Here is a 20,863-nt window from a genome sequence, read left to right on the forward strand (position 1 = left end):
GGTTTTATCACTGTAATAATTCAAAGGGAAAGTTCCAGTCAGTAAATTATTATTATTATAATTATTATTATTATTATTATTATTTGAAGGTATACGCAAATATTTCTGAACAATTACCATACATTTATCCACCACCAGAGATGTCAATCAGCTGCATTAGACAGCTGTACACCAGCGTCATTCATTTTGAAGATTCGGTGGGCTTTCAAAGTAAAGAACCACGTGACCCAGAACACACATTTTTTAGCAGCGCCTACAGCGATCCCTTTCGGTTTACTGGAGTGTTTTAGACACTCTGAGGAACAAACAGGAGTGTAAGAGATTCAGCAAAATGAGGCTCCTAAAACTGATTGATACTATGAAACATTTATTTCTCATTATGTCCACCTTTAAATAGTAAACCAAACAAAAATTGCATTAATGTGTGCATACGTGGAAACTTACCGCATATACAAAATGCTTAACTACAAAAAAACTTTGAACGTTTTATTTCAGAAGGTAATTTTTGCGTAGAAAACAAAAACGATATTAATATGTGAATTCCTTGAGTTTGCGGAAACTTTTGCAAAATGCTATCACTGAACATAGTTACTAGGCCACTACTAATAGGCCAAGTGATTATTATTAGTATTATTATTATTATTATTATTATTATTATTATTTTGTTGATGTTTTCGCTGTTGTTGCGGTTGTTGTTGCTGGTGTTTGATGGACTCTGGGTGTGAAAATAAATTGCCCTGTTGTTTGGATTTAATAATTTACCGTTTATCATACGGAAGTCACTATCTTTGGCGTTTTAATGGCTTTGTGGTGAAGAACCGGATTATTGCGGATTTGCTGGCAAGAATTGAAATAGCTAGTTTTCAATTCTTGCCAGCGAATCTGCAATAATCCGGTCGATTTGTTAAAATAAAAATAACGAATTTTAACTACTTAAACATTACTGTACTGCTATTTTCACTCATTAACAGGTTGAATAGTGACATCTATTAGCGTACCCAAATGAACAGTAGAAGTAATTTGTCAAGATTTCTGAACTACTATGCGAGAGCTATAGGACTGCATATGTCTTAAACATGCAACATAATCCCAGGCCTTTACTCTTAGAAATTAACTTCACGAAGTAGCCTATTAAATACATGCAAAATGGGTAAACACACAGAAAAAAGTTAACCGGATCGAATTTTTTTTTTTTCTTCTTTTATAGCCATTGTCTCCTCCGGCAGTCTGCCGCTCGTTTGCTATTAATCAACTGTGAAAGTGACGGCCTCGAGGATTAAAAAACAGTAAAGAAAACTAGAAAACTGGAGCTGATCTACTGGAGTGCATGAGATAGCCATCCGAGGACCGGGCGCGCTCGACTTCTGCAGAAATGAGCCTGGTTAGTGAAAAAAGAAGAAAGTTAAAAGGGAGCGAGAGAGAGAGAGAGCGAGAGAGAGAGAGAGAGAGAGAGCTGTGCTAACCCAGCATGAGCTTGCCTTTTCCTTCACTGACTACACCCCAAGAGGAGGAGCGTGAAGCGCGTAGTAGGCGTCAGAATCTTCAATTTCCAACTTAGCATCCTAGCAGGAGCAGAGAAACCATCCGAAGGCAAAAAACTTCTTCAGTGCCTGATAGAGAGCAACAGAGGGGAAAGCGAGTGAAATCCAAAAGAACGGCGAGAGCAAGGCGACCAGCTGTAGCTGGTAACCAAAGTTACCGCCAGAAACATTTTCATTTATGACATTGTTTTTATTTTGATTGTCTTTACAGTAAGCACATAAGGGAAACAGACATTCGTCTGCCGATGCGAGTCTCTATGGTTCATATCAGAAGGTCCGTGAATATATAAAGGAAAGTGCACAAGTGAGTGGCTTGTTCTCGGTTTCAGCCATGGCGTATCCTCAGGGCTACTTGTATCAGCCGTCAGCTTCCTTGGCACTGTATTCTTGTCCGGCGTACAGTACGAGTGTGATTTCGGGACCTAGGACCGAGGAACTCGGAAGATCTTCTTCGGGGTCTGCGTTTGCTCCTTATGCCGGATCTACAGCATTCACCAGTCCCTCACCTGGCTACAACTCTCATCTCCAATACGGTGCAGACTCGGCAGCAGCTGCAACATTCACTTCTTACGTGGTGAGTGCGTTTGTGTGCCCTAGCCTAGCGAAGCACCGCCGCAACAAAACAGAAACAACCTAGCCTTCGTGAAAAGTTTATCATCGATGATATGCAAAAGCACTGCCAACGTCTGAATAACTGAAGGACGGTGTACTTGGTTGTCTTTTATTTTACGTTTTTAATGCGGCTTTGAACGTAAATCACTTAACGAATCCAGCATATAAATGAAGAGGTGTCAGACATGTCGCGCACATGAATAACGAATACGTATACGTGAGAGCTAAAGAAAACGACACTTGTGCCGTGCAATAGCCTACATTGAAATATAGCATACTTTATAGATACTGTAAGCTTTTGACAAAATAACAGAAGTATGTAATGCACTGTAATGTAATTTAATGAACTGTCGTACATAATTTAATATCAATTTTGAATACAGTGACTTATTGTGCTAGCCGAGATTTCAATGCTTTGATTTTTATTTTTACTCTGAGATACATCGTGTTTTGAAGGAATATACAGCGTATGGGTACTACGGGTAGAGTAGATATAGTGGTATATTACATGTTTTTGTATTATTATTATTGTTATTATTTATTTTAACCATGAATCATTTGTCTGTAAAAGCAAGCACTATATACACAATTAACAACACAAAAGACGACCGTGTATGTGGGACACAAAACACAAATGACTTAATTATGTAGGCCAGATCAGCGGGGATCTGAATGGGATCTGAATTTTCCTACCACTCACAGGAAAGGCATATACCGGTTTTCCAGCAAGTAGCCTAGGCAGAATTGACCTTGACATAAACATCATTGAAAGCAGCAAGTGATTTTTAATTTATGTATTTTTATTTTATTATAATATAACATTTATTTATTTTTGCGATCGAACTATTTAGAATAAAATCAAAGCAAAGTTGAAAGGCAGAAAATGTTCACTATAAAACTATTATTGTAAAATATAACAATTATGTTCAAATTTCTTTTACGCATGTAAACATAATTAAATGTAGGCCAAATAATGTAATTTTAAAATGTGTGGAAGAACAGGTCACTATTTTATTTTATGTTTTCTATTGTCTTTGCAAATATACGTTTTAGCCTACACAATACTGAAAACATGTTTTCTGTATTACCCGTTTTTTATTTTTTTATTCCAGGGAGCGCCATATGATCACGCGACAGGCATGGCCGGTTCTATAGGATATCACCCCTACGCGGCTCCCCTGGGTTCATATCCCTATGGGGACCCTACATACAGAAAAAACGCAACCAGGGACGCCACTGCCACTCTCAAGGCCTGGCTTAATGAGCACAGGAAAAATCCGTACCCCACAAAGGGTGAGAAAATCATGCTGGCCATAATAACCAAAATGACCCTCACTCAAGTGTCCACCTGGTTCGCCAACGCGAGGAGAAGGCTTAAGAAGGAGAACAAGATGACCTGGACCCCAAGGAACAGAAGCGAGGATGAGGAGGAGGATGAAAATATTGATCTAGAGAAAAATGACGAAGACGAGACGCACAAGCCTGCAGACAAGGGGGACTCAACAGACACCGAGTCAGGTCTGTAGAAAATTCATCAATTTTTCATCTCTGTCGTTTCCACTCAGGACGGAAAATTGATTGCTGGTAAATGGCGGTCAATTATTTATAAAGGGACAATTCTTTAAATAATAATCAACTTGAACTCCCTTCATTTCATTTTCAGCTCGAGTGTTGCTAGTGACAAATGATGCTTAATATGCAACCAGTTAGTCCTGAATCGATTGCAAAGCATGCTTGTATTACTTCTCATATTATTATTATTATTATTATTATTATTATTATTATTATTACTGCTGTTGTTGATACTGTCGTGCTGTTGTTGAAAATAAAAAAATTAAGATTGTGAATTGTAGATAAAAGTCCATCGGCTTTAACAGGTTAATTTTCACATAGAAAGCCAATAATGACTAAATTGCTTTAAATGTCTTGCAGCAGAACATAAACTGAACGCGGAGGATATTACCTGCGACAGATTTAAAGAAGAGAATCTCGTCAAAGACATAGACCCCCTTTTGACGGACTCGGATTTAAAAGAGCAAGAGGACCGGACAGATTTATTACCCGAATCTCCCAAACCTACCACCTCTTCTCCTGAAAACTTGCCTCGAGGATCTGAGCTTATTGCGCAGAAGTCTACAGAAATGGTTCACGCATCGAACACGATGAACGGCATCAACTGCGGCAGCAACGTGACGTCTGTAATTCATTCACCCCCCTCTGCTCCCAAACCCAAACTCTGGTCTCTCGCTGAGATTGCAACGTCTTCTGACAGGTGCAAAGGAAGCAGCGATGTGCCGCAGGCCCCAGGAACGGGTCAAAGTACCATAATCACGGCCAACGCATCGTCACCACCTCGTTCACCTACACAATGCCCTTTTCCAAACAGCACAGTTCTTTCCAGGCCTATTTACTACACATCCCATTTTTACCCAGGTTACACGAACTATGGCACGTTCGGACATCTTCACAGCAACCACGGATCCAACACGGGCTCCGCCGCACACTTCAATGGATTAAACCAGACTGTATTAAATAGAGCAGAGGCTCTTGTAAGAGAAAGCAAATTGAGAAGTCAAACAGTAGATCATTGTAAAGACTCCTCTTATGAACTAAAGAAAGGTATGTCAAACATTTAATACTGACTTCCTCTCCGATAATTTGGACATGTATTTATTATTTGTTGGCAAAATAATTAAATTCAGTGGAGAGTAAGATTATTTTCAATCAGAAAATTATTATTCTCAATTTTTAGTTCATGGATGGTTAATCCATATGATGTAAAATCTAAGAATTGTCTTTATCGCTGCAGCCACCTGAGACTATTTGTATTAAAACTAATATGTATATTTAATTGTAGCATTTTTGTATTTAAAATGGGCAATACACTATCTTTGAAGTAAATTATGAAAATTACACTTGTACAGCAATTGTTTTGGGGATAAACATATACCTGCTTGTGTCCAGAGTGCTTCATAGTTTAAAATAATAATTTATATTTTTTGACCGCTGATTACCTTGAGTGTGGACTCATTTTCTCAATTTCCTTCCCTACAAAATCATATTTTATCGATCAATTGGCAGTTCAAATCACACAAGTTAATAACCATGTTTAGCTGCCATAGGCTACGTTGTTATTTTGTTCTGCTTTAATAATCTCGACAAATAGCCCACAATTCAGACAGATATATATTTATATATAAATATTTTAAATATTTAAAAATTGACGAGTTTGCCTTATCTGTACTGAACAATAAGTAGAGATAGAATATCCCCAAAAGAGTGGAAAATTCAGTATGATGTAGAACGAATACATTTCAGTCCATTACGACCCTTCTAGGCTCTGCGAGAAATTTTCAAAGGATGACTGTAATAAGCGTTAGGAAATGATATGGACTTCTTTACTTGAAGTTAAATAATTTATTTTTTTCCAACGGGAGAATAAGAGCAGAACGGCGACAATTTAGTCCAGTAACACCAAGTCCGTGTCCTGGTTTATGCAAAGCAATCAGGTGGCGAACTTTCCTAATGAGTTCGATTTTATGCCAAATTTAGTCCTCATTACGATTTCCAAGGCGCGACAAAGCTATTAAAATGAGCCGACGTTACACTTGCAGCAAGAGGACATGATATAACGTACAGTTTCATGTGCCATTCCTGTTGATATACATCAATGCTGTATTGAATGTCAACATTAACCTCTTCAGAAAGTATGTTTTATTTCTATATATTTTTTTGTTTTGCTTTTTCTTTCTTTTCTTTTTTTAAGTGAGACGAAATGCAGCCCGTGTTGTATAGTATGTCTAAATCGCCAGCATTGCATTCCAACTCTTCCCAGTTTGGCAGGTAGGTGTCAGACTTGCTCCTAATTTCAAAGGTCCATTGCTAATCCCGCGTTAAGAGGTACTCCTGGTGGAATGGACGATACAAAGGCAACATGGTCAACACAGGAACAGTATCAATCCTATTTAGGCGCTAAGCTTTTACGGTCTCGTTTTCCTGTTTCAAATAAATATTTACGTTTACTATATTTGACAAAATTATTATTATAAAAATATTTCGGCTTTCTACACTTTTAATCCATGCTGCCATTGCAAATATAACATATAACAGTACTAAAAAGTGTTTTTTTTTTGTTCAAGAAAGCTATATCACATTAAGTAAAAAATATATTTTTTTAAAATCTGATCATTAAAAAATATTTTAAATATGCTAATACCTGGGATGAAAACTAAACGCAGCTTCACAAAACAAAACGTCAATAACACACTATTGATGTGATTATGATCATGACCCTTTTATTATAATAATAATAATAATAATAATTATAATTATTATTATTATTTGAAGTAGTAGTAGAAGTATTAACAAACAATCATAATTAACTACCTTTCCTGATTTAACTTCTTATCTATCCTTAAAGTGTTACAAATAAATTGATAAATAAAATAAATTGCGATTAAACATTATTATTATTATTATTATTATTATTATTATTATTATTAGGTCTATGTAATGCAGTGTGGGCAGGCTATCTGGCAATATGATTGTTCTTGTCTGAGAGTGATTTCTTTTTCTGCGATGTTCTGTCATAAATCTCCATAGTTTACTTTCTGCACTCCATCTGAAATGTCCCCAGGGCTTTATATAATTCACTGTGCTCTAATGTCCTGCATTCTGAGTCACATAGATGGGTGGCTTCTATATTTAATCTGCCGGAGTGTGCTACAGCTGTGATTGCAGCACATCAACCAGCTAAATAGCATAATTATGTTTTTCTTTAGTGATCCCTCCAGGAATTGAAATATCCAAAGCAGTTTTCCATATGAGCGAATAGGACTATCAATTAGTCCCTTTTCCCCCAAAGGATTTTAATGTGGAATTTAGACAGGTTTGTGACACAGTCGAAGTTGTCACATAATTCGAGTTCTGTGTTTGGGACATTCTGCTTGTTTATTCGAAAGAAGCTTTCCTTGTTCAGACCGAAGATATTATCCAATGTTTAACATTTTAATTGTTGTAATCTAACAGCCCAATTAACCGTTCTTTTAAACTATGCATTTGGCTATTATAATTTTTCTATATGTAATCCATTTTATACTATATGGGACCATGTGAATGGTAAAAGTGACAGAAAGATGTCAGTGAGATTAAATATCTATTATGTAGGTATTTAAATTTAACGAATCCTGACACCAACACGTCCTAAATGTATTCAATATAGCTTAGGTTGTCTTGCTCAACGATATAAAATCTGTTGAATCTTCTGATGCGTTGCAATTTTCGTACCGCCATAAGTGTGAATTGTAAATTTGTTTATTCCACCGTAAGTAGTTATATTCGATGCTTAAATCTGAATAGTTGAATATCCCAGTAAGGTATCAAGGAATTAATCAAGCCAGCAATCCATGGTCCCACAGTTGTGTATCTAAAATGTTTTCGCAACTGGAACGAATTATCTGAACTTTAACTCTTCATTTCTGTTTTGGGTTTTGTTAGCCTACATGTAACAAATTAACTTATTTTTGAAGTATTTCTATTTACAACGATCTACCAATTTCGCAGCGTCAAGGGGTTAATAATAATAAGTTCCTGAATTGGTGTAACATAAGAATACAGTATAGTGTTGGGGAACTATGGAATGATCAGCATAACTTTCCTCAACTCTCTTGCTTTCTCTGTTTTTTCGTCTCTCTTCCAGTAGCGCATGGCTAATTGTTTGGAAGCACTGCATGGACACACAATGCGAGTGGCAGTGAAGCAGTTCCCAAGTGCATGGGAAACAGATCAAACTAGAAAGTAATTGGAATAGTTATTGTAAAACCTAATTATTGAATATGATTGTCATTAAATCCGAAAATTAGTAGGAAATAACAATTTTAAAATAGAAATATTTTTAAGTAGGCCTACAGTATATTGAGAATTGTCCCGCAACCTAAATAATAATTGTAAAAACAGTTTAGTAGGTCTATTTGCAGGACTATATAGGCAGAAAAACAAACAAACCAATAAACAAAAAATAAATAAATAAATAAATAAGCTGGTGGTAGCCGACCTGTATGATTCATGGGTCTGATAACAAGCATTGCCATACAGATCGGTACCCGATCCTTACCAGGGAAAACATTTTATAATTAATGTGCTGTTCGCATTTTTACCGTCGCACTGGCCTACTTATACAAAATTACATTCTTAAGCCGTAATTAAATTAGCCGAATACAATGGAATAAATATAAGACATCAATATTGGTTAATAAGTTTAGTTTGAATACATTTATATTTAAAAATTAAACATGCTTTAAATATAATGCTTTAAATATACCGACTTAAAGGTTATTGAACATAAACAGTGGAATCTTACTTATGTCATATTTGACGTCAAAATATAATCCGCCCGTCTTCAGATATGGAAATCACGATCTGTGCATGCATTATGTTTCTTAATCACATCGATTTGACAATATGACAGTAGGTACGTTTTTGAATGTTTTCATTCATCCTGGTACTTCGTTTCAAACGGGTTGTCTCTTGCATGCTTCCCGAATAAAACTTGGACAGAAAACATATTATAGCCTACAAAACAAGCCCATCTGGAGCTGGCGACCCTCTTCAAAGACGGAAACGTAGCAAGCTGTTCCAGACTAGGCCCTTCAGTTCGATCCAGCACTCCTGTGGCCCAAGTTAGAGCACTGTGCTCAGCCCCTCAGCTGGACTGCGCAAACACGACGGTTCGTCTAACCCCGAAGACCCCATGGCTCCTCACCCGAGGGAAACGTGCTTGACGCCCATAATTCACTTTAAAGGAGGCTCTTAAGTTTGAAGCCAGCATTGAATTCTCTAGGGAGGACAACGAGTCGCCATCTGGGCCTCTGTAATTTCTTTATGCAAGTCTAATCGATGATAAAAGTTTAGCCAATAGCTCTATGGGTTAAGCAAAGAATTACCAGGGACGGAGTTGTTGATATTAACACAAAATGTAGCTACATAGACAGAATCGTAATTCTAGCTACTAACTAAAAGCTACAAGCTCTTTCTTCAGGAACAGCCGGCGTGTGAAAGTTGCATGATATAAAATTCTGTCGCGTCAGGCATAATGCTTATGCTTTACTATTGTTTTCCAAACGTCATTAAAACATCAATCTTTGATTTTTAATGGTGAATATTATTTCTTCGGCATTAACATGGCCACAACAGTTGATTTTCTGAAGCTTTCTCAATGACTGGACGAGTGCATCTAGGCCGTTGCAATTTGCTTAGGCCTGTGTAAACGTTACAACACAATAACATTACAGTTAATATAACATTGGTATGATATTGTTAATAAATAAATAATCACATATCACCGACAGTCAGGAATAAAATCAAAGCAAATTCGAGGATGATGTTTTAGTTTTTTTTTTTTTAAGAAAAAAATATGAACATTTAATCAAAATGATTAATTACCTACTGGCCGTAGGAGTTCGAACGGTTAGTTATAATAGTGTGTTTTTTAATTATAATGAAGGTTAACTGGTTTGACGTCAAAGCTGGTTGCCTAAATATTAAGGTTGCACTACCGTCTCTTTCAACTATTATAAGTTTTTATTCCATCTTTGTTAAAAATCCCTTACCGTGAATGATGAGCAAATTATGAGAGAAATGTATTGCTATTATCATAAAGTCACAGAAACCAAATAAGATTTTTATTTTAAATTTTATCTCCGCTTCCACCAACATTCAAAATTCCACCTGCTGCGCTTTTGCGCACGACAGACAAGCACAGTATTGCCCATCTAAAAAGAAAAAAAAAAGAAACATTGAAAACAAGACCCAACGTACAAAGGGGTAACAGTATCCGTTTGACAAAAACATACAGTTTTAGGCTTGGCATTAACAGTGCACCTGATAACAGCGACTATGTGGATATATCGTTCCGTGGGCACCGAATGAGTTCAGTGAAATTCATATCGAATGTGAAAGCGAATAGGGGAGGAGAGTCACCATAAATGTTACACTTTTTGGATTTTGCTGATTTACTCACAGTGTTTCACCTAGCACTGTGGAATTTACTTCAAACAGCTTTGACAGGTCTGTAGTTTTTACCCGTTTCAATTACATCCATCACCCATAACTTAATCAAGTTGGATACAATTAAAACAAAATGAGCCTACTCACAGTCTGATGTTCCATTCATACCACATAATTGGTAGGATTGTAACAGCAGTGCGTAATAATTGTAACAGTAAATGAAAACGCCCTTACGCAGGTTTTTTTTTTTCTTCTTTTTTTTCTGCACATTCGAATGTTAATCAATGAAACACATTTCCAATGGTTATGTGAGGCCAGCCAGATCCACAGTTTATGAAGCATGTTCATTCATGAAAAAGACTGTAAGTAAACATTGAGGCACAGGCAACTTCATAATTTACCGTGAAGTGGTAACGTCCAGATTAGTGAGGAAAGGTACGTTTGTTGATTTCTTAAGGCCCAGGTAGGCTTCAACAAAGCAACTAGCCAACCATACAGAGCAATCTGGTGTGTACTTATTATATATAAATGTCTGTGACCAGGTGGCTGTTTCTTTTCCATTAATCACTTAGAGCATCCAGATGATGAGGCTATGTCAGAGTAGCAAACAAATTAGCTGAACACATTTAACATTAAACTCAGAACTAACTTAAAAATTCAAGAATGTTGATGAGTAAAATGTATTTATTCAATAAGTATTAAGCACCATTTCAATGCCTAAGCTCTCCCCAAAAGGTCACTACATATAGATAGTTTTCAACACCATCTAGTGTCCATAATCTCCAAATCTGAAGCCATCTCCTTGACCTCCCTGCGTACCAACCCTCTCGTGTAGAGCGCTGAATTGCACATATACAAACCTGAAATGGCTACAGTTATTGACTGTGTAACCTTTATTAAGCATTACATTTAATGTGACTACCCCCTACCTCTTTTTCACTTGATTATAAATACAGGAAAGAGTGTTGCCCAAAACAGAACTTGATTTATTTATTTATTTTTTTTGTTTTGTTAAAGTGAACGATATGCTGGTTACTTAGCTCTCAATGGTTGCTTACAGTACTTGCAATGGAGAGAAAGGCAAGCTTATGCAGAACAAGTGTTTCAGAATGTACCTTTTGTGACTGTTTCAAGCAACAGCGTGGCATTTCACACACTTTTGTCTGCTAAATGCTACACACTCCTCAAATAAGTCCAGCCCTAACCACATGACTAGAAAAGACTGAAGTGGAATACTCTGCCATTGAAATCACTCTGGGAATACTGCCTTTGCTTTATTTAATCATCAAACCCCAGGAACCAGGCTCTTAATTAATTATGGGTGCTAAAAATTCAGCACAGCTGTTTCTCCGTGCTCAGCGTTAGCTTTGGCTTGTGCACAGAGGGGCCAAGAGTGAAGCACTGCTCAAACATAATTTTCACAAATTACCCAATTTTCTCCCTTAAAAAATCGAACCGTGTACCAGGCCTACGGAAAGTGTTGGCCTTAGCGGTCCGTCACTTGGACACAATGTTCAAATTGACTGGAGTGAAAAAGACAATGAACTGAAATGTGAAAACTATTCATTTGGATAATTGTTACCCATTTATGTAAAATATTACTCTTAAAGTATGTATATGATTGCACTGCAAACTGACCTAGATAAAATAATAGTGCACACACACACACACACACACACACACTTTAAGTAAGTCATTTTGGACTTGACCCCACTTTTTTCCTGTTTCTGACAGCACACTCCTGGGACTGATTGTATTGGGATGTATTGGGCGACCTGCCCCACACCTATACAGCAACAAGAGTTTAACACTTCTCAGGGTTTCCACCACAATGACCACAGACTCTCAGCCCTTAAGAACATTAACTTCTATACCTTCTGACCTGATGTAAACAGGCAGATTTCACAAACAACTTCACACGTCCACACAATAAAGCCCCAAACTTGGGTTATTTTGAATTTTTTTCTCCTTCGTCTTTCCTGCAAATTACATCATTGCAAAAGCTACAGTCGCACAATCAATAATTCTCCCCTTTGGACTTTTAGCTGCATTTGCCAATAACAACATCTGATCGAAATAGTAAAATCAAAGTAGCCATTCATTCACACAGCTAGCTGGTTACTTTAGCTACACAACTTCATTAAACCAACTGCATAGCTAGCTAGCTTGTTAACTTTAGCTCAGTTCAGTTAAAATGAAAAATGAAACTAACATTATTGAGGTGTAGCTAGCTAGCCAGCCCTGTCATATGGCATCAATGATATATCATCAACGTTAAATCATTAATGTTAACTTGATGCCTAACAAGCTGCCTGCTTAGCTTGTAGCTACCTAGCTATTCTTCAGATGTTTCTTTACAACAGTGCACTAGAAGCCTTCTGTAATGTTAAATTATAATTAAAACTAAAAATACTGGACAATAGCTAGCTGGCCAGTGACCTTAACTATAGGTTCAAGTTAACAACAGTAAACCAGCTAGCTGCTAGCAGTTTTGACTCATCACCCATTACATTGAGGTTAGCAAGCTAGGTAGCTCACTTCAGGGGGTGTTATTGGGGGAAAAACAAATATCTATGATGTTATCACAGATCCTGAAATTCACCCACCTATATTGTTGTTACCAAAAAAAGTTACCAGAACCAGAACATACAGTTATAGCCTACAGTTTAATTAACTCAACTACTTACAAATGCCATGTTATAAGTTTAATGTTAGCAAGGCCTATAGATCATCTACTGACATATACAAATGTAGGTCTACTGTGTATGCAATCTCAACAAAAACATGTTTTCAATGTACAAAAAATAAGTTACTCACAGCGGCATAGCATTGTCTGTAAGTCATTAATAAAAATTAGTAAATTTTAGGCCAGCCATTAAAAGTATTGATATCAAAAATGAGGCCAAGTTACAGCAAACAATACTGGCTGTCTTAGCTCGCAAAAATTAAACAACCTCTATTCTAAAGCAATGTTACCCAGTGTTTCTAAATAATTTAATGTAACTTAGCCCTGTCCTTTTTCATCTTAACATTTGAAGAGAATGTGGTCTTATAAACTTTGTGTCACATTAAAGTGTCAAATAATAAAAATTGCCTCATGAAAGAAGACATCATTTAAATGAATGTGTTGAATAGCTGATGAGAACTTATACTCCTGAAAGGATATGTTTATACTTAGGGTTGTCAAGTCAATTTTACAAAATGTACAAGTTTTTATATATTTGCACCTTAAAACAATTATGATTATAATACTGATTTTAAAATGAATGATTACAAATATTTAGGCCTATTGAATAAATATTGAAACTTATAAACCTATCCAGACATGTTTTCCCCATTACTATACTGCATTGTTTGTGAGTTAGATAAACCATAGCCAAATATAATTTATTTTACAATGTAAAAATAAAAAAATATCTTATTTGCAAACCAAATTTTATAAACTAAATAATAATAATAATAATAATAATAATAATAATAATAATAATAATAATAATAATAATAATAATAAATAATTTATTTTATTCATGATGCACTTTTCATTCACCCAAAGCACGGGATGCAGACAGTTGTTCAAACATGTAGTGTAGTCATTTTTATTATTTTTCAACTGTAAATGACTGGAATTTCATGTGATACATTTTGAATGTACCTCAATCTCTTCAGATGGTAAGGTGAAATAAAACAGGGCCGAATTACAAGAAATAATGGTACATTGGGTATCATTGCTTTAGAACAGAGCTTGTCTAATTTGTGTGAGCTAAGATAGCCAACATTGTTTGTTGTAACTTGTGCAGTTACAGGGCTTTGGGGTTAGTTATGACTTTTGGCACAATAGGGCACCACCACCTTCTAGGGCAGGGGTGTCAAACTCCAGTCCTGGAGGGCTGTAGTGTCTGCTGGTTTTTGGTGTACCAGCACGACTGATTAATTTCATTTTTTCCAGGAGTTCACACACCTTGTTCTCAAGGCCTTGATTGGTCACTGATTGGAAAGAAGTCACAAATACCTGCAAACAATGCAAATATTTTTTGTGGCTTCACCATTTTATATCACCATTGGGATATATAAACAAATAGGCCTGTTATGAGCATGGTGGGAATTGAAGAACAGGTGACCTCAAAAGCAAGAAACCATTCAGGGACTTCATACATTTGGTGAGAAAGTCTGCCAAAATAAACTATGCATTAACTTGTAAATGCCACTGAGGCTTCAAGTTTATTGTTCACAGTAGAGTTCATCAATATGCATTTTAATAAATCAATTTCCATAAATGCTGGTTTAAAAAAAATCAAGTTCCTGATCGTACAGACAAAGAATGCTTCATTAGTTGTTTGAGTTAGAACACAGTATATATCAATGTCAGATTGAAAATTAGATAAGGAGAAGAAAGTAAAGTATATCACGGTTAAGAAACATAAAGGAGACATGGGAATCTATTATGACCATGTATGGTATTTAGAAGTGCTGAACTTCAAAATTCACCTTTGCACAATAATTATAACATAAACTGTAGCTGGAGCAGCAGATGGTGAAAACAACTATAAATAATAGTGCATGTTTTGAATTTCTTCTATTATCCTTTTAAGTGCACGCACACACACACACACACACACGTTAGTGAGTAAGCATGTGTTCTACAGCCATTTTCTAGAACCAATCATCTTAATCATCGTGCTAATTCAATGGTTGTAATGCGGTGTCACATTCAAACGTGCCTTTGTGCTTTGTGCTGTCAGCTGCGCTTGTCTTTGAAACGAACACATTGCTGTACTCGTGTATCAAACGCTCTCGTAGAACACAGACATTCAGCTGTGCCTTCAGTCTGCGCCCTGTCCTCAGCAACAGGGGTCAGGGGGGATAGACACACACACTGTACGATCTATAGGAGGGGTAACAGACGTTGACTTCACAGCCCACGGACTGAAGTGTCTAAGAAAGGGACAGATATTAGCCACAAATGGCATGGAGTATGGGAATAAGATTTTTCAAAAAGGATAACAGGAAGTTGCAGAAACATTGACTCCACACATACCCCGTAAGAGTTTTGTGCCGAGACAGACGCTTTGGTTCAATCAGCTGTTGTCCTTGGCTTTGACTAACAATTAATAGCAAGATTTTCTCTTTGCAAAGAAAAAGAATCTTCGCAAACATGCTTTGCCAAAATCAGTGATCACTAAAACTAATTCACCAGTTGTGGAAATGTGTAAAAGCTGAGGAAAAGTGTAAAAATGTGTTGCTTGTAAATAAAGTAGTAAGTAAAGGACAGATACTTGATTTAATCCAGGCCAGGGACTGACTCTATAAATACCTCAGGGAGTATATGAGTAGGTGATGGACACATTGTGTGCTCACTCTCTATGAGATGTAGGAGGAGAAGACCAACCCAGAGACACTTGAGTGACCCAATGTGACATTCCAAAGTCCCAGAGTGAAGAACATCTCTCTCTCACAGGTTCAGCACGCATTATAACTTCTCGTTAATGAGATGTAAATGGACATTTTAACTCTGAATCAATGTTTAATGCCATCTTCTTTCAGACCTCAGTGCAATGAGACCTCCAAGCCATTAATCTACGCAAGACATCTTCCATATCGCTTTAACATGTCACTGCTGCAGACACCAGCTGTTTTAGGCAATGCTGTATAATTTCAGCATTTTGTTCTCCTTTAAAAACAAATAAACACTAAACTTATAAAACAGTGTAAATAAAAATCAACTTCGAGGGCCCTGTAGCCACGAAAAATCTTTACAGATTTCACAATGTACTGTTATAAAAAATTTAAAAAAACATTTGAGGATGATTACACACATTTTTTTCATACATATAAAAACACAATACCAGCTTGAGGACCCACACCTGTTCAGTCACACTTCACTTATCAAGATGACGGCCCAATATTATTGCTCTCTTTAGTGCTCTGATGAAGATTGATTAACTGTTTTCTTTCAGATAGTCGGGGGAAAAGGTAATGAGCTGCCAGACTGTTTGTTTACATTTGACTTTTTTTAAATGATCCTTTTTCTGCCTAACACCTGTTCCAGCTTACAACACACATATCCATTCTCATAATCACTCCAGAGGGTGTTTGAAGCTGAAGCAAAGCAAGCACTACTGTTATCTTGTGGTAACCCATTGTATTTTCTTCCCTTAACAGAGATATATAATTTTACACATTTGTATTTTAATTTGAAGGGACCCTGTTCTCTCTGTATTTTAAGCATCTATCTATCTATCTGTCTGTCTGTCTATTTGTTTGTCTGTCTGTATGTCCGTCTGTCCATACACAGGGTTGGACAAAATAACAGAAACACTACATGGAAAAGGACTTTAGCATTGAAGTCACTGAATCACAATTATAAAGACAGCTACACAGGTGGGTCACATTAACTTGAATGACAATGAGCAGTATGTGTGAGTTATAACAGAATTCTGACAATCATTCATCCCTTATTTATACCCACTTACTCCTGGTCAGGTTCACGGGAGGTGCTGGAGCCTATCCCAGCATGCACCGGATGAGAGGCGGGAATACACCCTGGACAGTTCACCAGTCCATCGCAGGGCACACACACTATTGGTCTGACAAGCATAACTATAGTATTTAATTTGGCAAGGCTCACAGTGTTGAAAATAATGGCCGCATAAGCCAAACACAAACAAACTGCATCCACAGAGAGAAGTGATCCCAAGTATCACTGATACGGACAGACAGACATATGACAGGATAGTTGCTAAATACTAAACTACTGCCTCTAAAATGACCACAAAATTGAACCTTTGTGGCCCAGTCTCACCAAAAACTGTGCATTGTGAGAGTTTTACCAAGCTTTATAAAGCTGGTAATCATGGCGGGGGCCATGAATGCCAGTATGTTCGGCTAACGAAGTCACACAATCAGGTGTAAGGAGCACAAGTCCTGGACCCACCGAGCAATGGAAAGCAATGCAGTTTGATGAGTTGTCTTTTACTCCTTTTCCTACATCTGCGTATATTCACATCTAGCAAAAAACAAAGGAACACTTCAACCCACAATGTCTATTGCAGGGGCGTAAATATAGACAGTGCAGGCAGTGCTGTTGCACTGGGGCCCGTGGGGTGGGGGGGCCCATAGAGAGAGCGGGCCCTCCACAATGTATTGGGTGGAGAATGGGCCCTTGTGAGTTATTCAGATTGCCACCTCGGAAGTACGCCCGTGTTCAAAGAAGAACTCATGTTAATTTAAAACCGGTGCCATTTGCTATATATGCCCTCGAAAAGGCAAACCCATTTTTCATTTTTTGTAAAATAGTCTGTAGCAATCTATAACAAAATTATATGCGCATTCTACATAAACTATAAAAACTATAAATAAACTATAAAAAAATATTAAATGAATAATGTCTTATTTGCTTTGGTATTTTTGTCATATACAGATATGCAATGATGATTGCTGGGTAATATGTATGTTGTTGTCCAATGTTAGTCTCTATTTGATCGTGTGATGAGACAATACACTATAGCTAGTTTAGGCACAAAATCAGAACATCTAGACTGACAAGCTGAGCACATCTGCAAGCCAAGCGAGCAGCCATCATGCCTTTCAAACATAAAAGCGGCAGTAAGAAAAGACAAGAGGGAAAAGAACACGAGGAGAAGGTAGCAAAGCTCCCTAAATTAGATTCCTTTTTTAAAAATAAAAAACAGTCGCCAGCCCACGGACTATGACCCCCCCTCCCAGCACCAATGCAGCAGTTTGGCTGGCATCAGCATCGCAGCTCTCAGTGGTGTGGCAACAACCATGCAGCAGGTAATGTTAGGATAGCAAGCTAGATATAATGTTAGTTCTGAATAATCATAACGTTAGGCTATTGTTAGATATACATTTCAAGACAAGTTATACATACATTATGGTAGGCTTACTAGGCTGCAAGTTGGGTAAATTATGGTCGCTAGCAGGTGGATAGTCAGCCTATAAATTATGGTAAGCTAGCTAATAGTCTAGTAGATGAACGTTTACATCGCCAGCAACAAGGATTTCTCCTGACATTTCAATCACGAAGATCAGCTGATGAACGCATCTCCGTTCTGTGAAGTCAACAGCAACAAGCAACTGGTTAAACTGACTGCAGAAACAGTTTATCGATGTCAAAAATAAACTTAACGTTAGCTCTAGTCAGCTATAAATATTTACAGTAGTTTATAGGTTGGTTATCTAGCAACTCGCCTGCTGATGTATTTTTTTTAAACCTGCATACCTTCCCAATAACAGCTATAGTTATGTAAACATTCCAGCTATAGTTGGTTGATTGGTTGACTTGTTGATTTGATTGACCGTCTGTTTACGTTACCACATGTCAGAGCGCTATCCATGGTTCTGATAGATTTCTCCCTGACCTCTCTACTTTCCCAATACAATAGCCTAAGTAACTAATTCGACTGTAAAATCCAACACATTGTTGGTATATATATATATATATATATATATATATATATACATCCAATGGTGTGTGTGTGTGTGTGTGTGTGTGTGCGCTTCATAACTAGTAACTAGCGTGCACTAAGGCCCATCATAATAGCGTGCACTGGGGCCTGTCGTAACTACCTTACCCTACTGGTCTGTTGCCAACTATTATGCATGGTGGTGGATCTGTAAGTGGATTTCATGGGAGTCACTGGGTCTGACAATTGTTCGGCATGGTTGTATATTGGCCAGGAAATCTGAAGCCATTTTACAAGGCCAGGTGCACCTCAGTGTTCCCTTATGATATCCCCGTGCCAAGATGAAAATGCTCCCATGCACGCTACTAAACAAATTCAAGAGAGTTTTCTAGAACACCAGGATAAAGTCAAATGGTGTCTGTGGCTTCTGCAATCACCTGATGTAAGCACCATTGAACCTTTATGGGAAGTAATAGGAAGCACAGTGTTTAGTAGATGTCCACTTCCTTCATCCCTCGAAGAACTGGAGGCTTTCCTTCTTGAAGAATTGGTGAATATCCCACAACATACAGTTCAGAACTTATACGACATCTTTCAAAGAAGTCCTGAAGCTTTTCTGAAGGCCGAGGATGGCCCTACACCTTATTAATCATTAGTGATATTCGCTAGTAACTAAGGTTGTCGTGATATCAAAATTTGGGTTTTGATACTGATACAAAGTTTAATGTCACAATACTCAAATCCGAAATAATACTCTTTTAGTTAAAGTTAAAAATTCTAATTCAATACGCTTTCAAATTCAGTTCTCCAATGCACAAGTAACCAGCTGGCACTTACTTCACCCTATGATACACCAGTTGAGGTGTATAGTCATTGGGCTGGATGGCTGAATCACATAAGCAGCTGGCCTGAAGTTACTCAAGTGACCAGAGGAGTCGCTCTTTCACAACAAGCACAGGAAAAACTGTAGACTCAAACCCTCCCTCCCTGGCTGCCAGCCTCAGGCAATGCTAACACACGCTACCATTTTAGTTAATCAGGTCTAAGAAAACACATGCTCAATAGCTCCTGGTATGATACATTCTATTTTAAAGAATTCAGTGAACTTTGAAGGGAATGCTAATGAAGAAGGTGAAGAAGAGCACTCTAAAAATACTTTCGGCCATGGTCCATTTGAAAAAGAAAAACAGAACAGAGACACTTATTTATGATGTAAGCTCTTTTGGGAGGAATGCATAACATCATAAAGGGTATTGTCATAATCGGTTTGATTGTTTAACAGGAAGTAGAGATTCTGTTTAATGCCTATTTAATTTAACACTTTCTCAGTGTTCAAGGTTTGTAATAAACAAGTATGTCAAAGTGCCAATTCAACATATTATTATTATGTTTAAAAAACCTTAAAATCATATGGTTCTATTCCTGTCATCACTTGCTTGTTCTTGTGTCTGACATCTATAGGCATGAGACAATAATGGACGATCATTGATGCAAACACACTTTTGCTGCTAAAGGCCTTCCAAACTTGAGTCACAGCAGAGTGCCAGGGTGTGAGAGAGCGCTCGCTGGAGCACGCTTATTAGCAAGATGATTTACAGCCCAATTGAATTGATATCCCATCCCAGTGCCATTTTAAAGAGATAAAGACCCATTCTATAGCCTTCCCAGAAGGCTCTCCCAGTGAACCCTCTCTTATAAGTGACACTACTTAATGCCTGAAGTGGTCAAATGCAGCCAATACCTGAATCAGTCAAACCTGCTGTCCGTTTTAGGAAACACAGGCTCAATTTCATGCTTGATAACTAATTTGTTGGTCATGTCAGAGAAGCCATCTGGATGCAAGGATGACAAGTATCTCTAACCTGTCTGCCTACTTCACCTGGGGTCTGTAACAGTAAACTGAGGTCTTAGAGGTTAAATCATCTGAATGACTTCTCTTGGCACTAGCGGTGGGCAGTTGGGTGGGGGAGGTGGGGTCCAAGGCAAGCTAGGCAAGGGTTATCCCCACATTTTGCACCCCTTCTCCTTCTTCTTCTTCTTCTTCTTATTATTATTATTATTATTATTATTATTATTATCCATCCAATGTTGCTTCATGCATTTAGGAGTTTTACTTATTGGAAGCTCCACTCATCCATCCATTTTGTAAACTGCTTACCCCCGATCAGGGTCGGCTGGGGGGAGTGGGGCTATTACCTATCCCAGCAGACATTGGCTGAAAGGTAGGAATGCACCCTGGACAGGTCACAATTTCATTGAAGATCCTGCACACCATTCACTCAC

The 20,863-nt window shown here is 37.5% G+C and overlaps 1 protein-coding gene across 3 annotated transcripts; it reads left to right on the plus strand.

The window, feature by feature from the left end:
• The first annotated feature begins 1,485 nt into the window (after positions 1–1,485).
• LOC118226696 (iroquois-class homeodomain protein IRX-5-like) lies at positions 1,486–17,259 on the plus strand. 3 transcript variants are annotated; one of them, XM_035416492.1, is made up of 5 exons: positions 1,486–2,115; positions 3,266–3,671; positions 4,089–4,772; positions 16,450–16,535; positions 16,638–17,259. In XM_035416492.1, exons 1-4 carry the CDS (start codon positions 1,873–1,875, stop codon positions 16,491–16,493), a joined length of 1,377 nt encoding a protein of 458 aa, XP_035272383.1. In that variant the 5' UTR covers positions 1,486–1,872; the 3' UTR covers positions 16,494–16,535; positions 16,638–17,259. The 3 variants fall into 3 exon arrangements, with proteins under 3 accessions (XP_035272383.1, XP_035272382.1, XP_035272384.1); XM_035416491.1 differs by having other exon boundaries at positions 4,086–4,772; positions 16,638–17,258; XM_035416493.1 differs by lacking the exons at positions 16,450–16,535; positions 16,638–17,259 and having other exon boundaries at positions 4,089–5,163.
• Positions 17,260–20,863: the final 3,604 nt, after the last annotated feature.

Source organism: Anguilla anguilla, chromosome 5, assembly GCF_013347855.1.
Source record: "Anguilla anguilla isolate fAngAng1 chromosome 5, fAngAng1.pri, whole genome shotgun sequence".
NCBI lineage: Eukaryota > Metazoa > Chordata > Actinopteri > Anguilliformes > Anguillidae > Anguilla > Anguilla anguilla.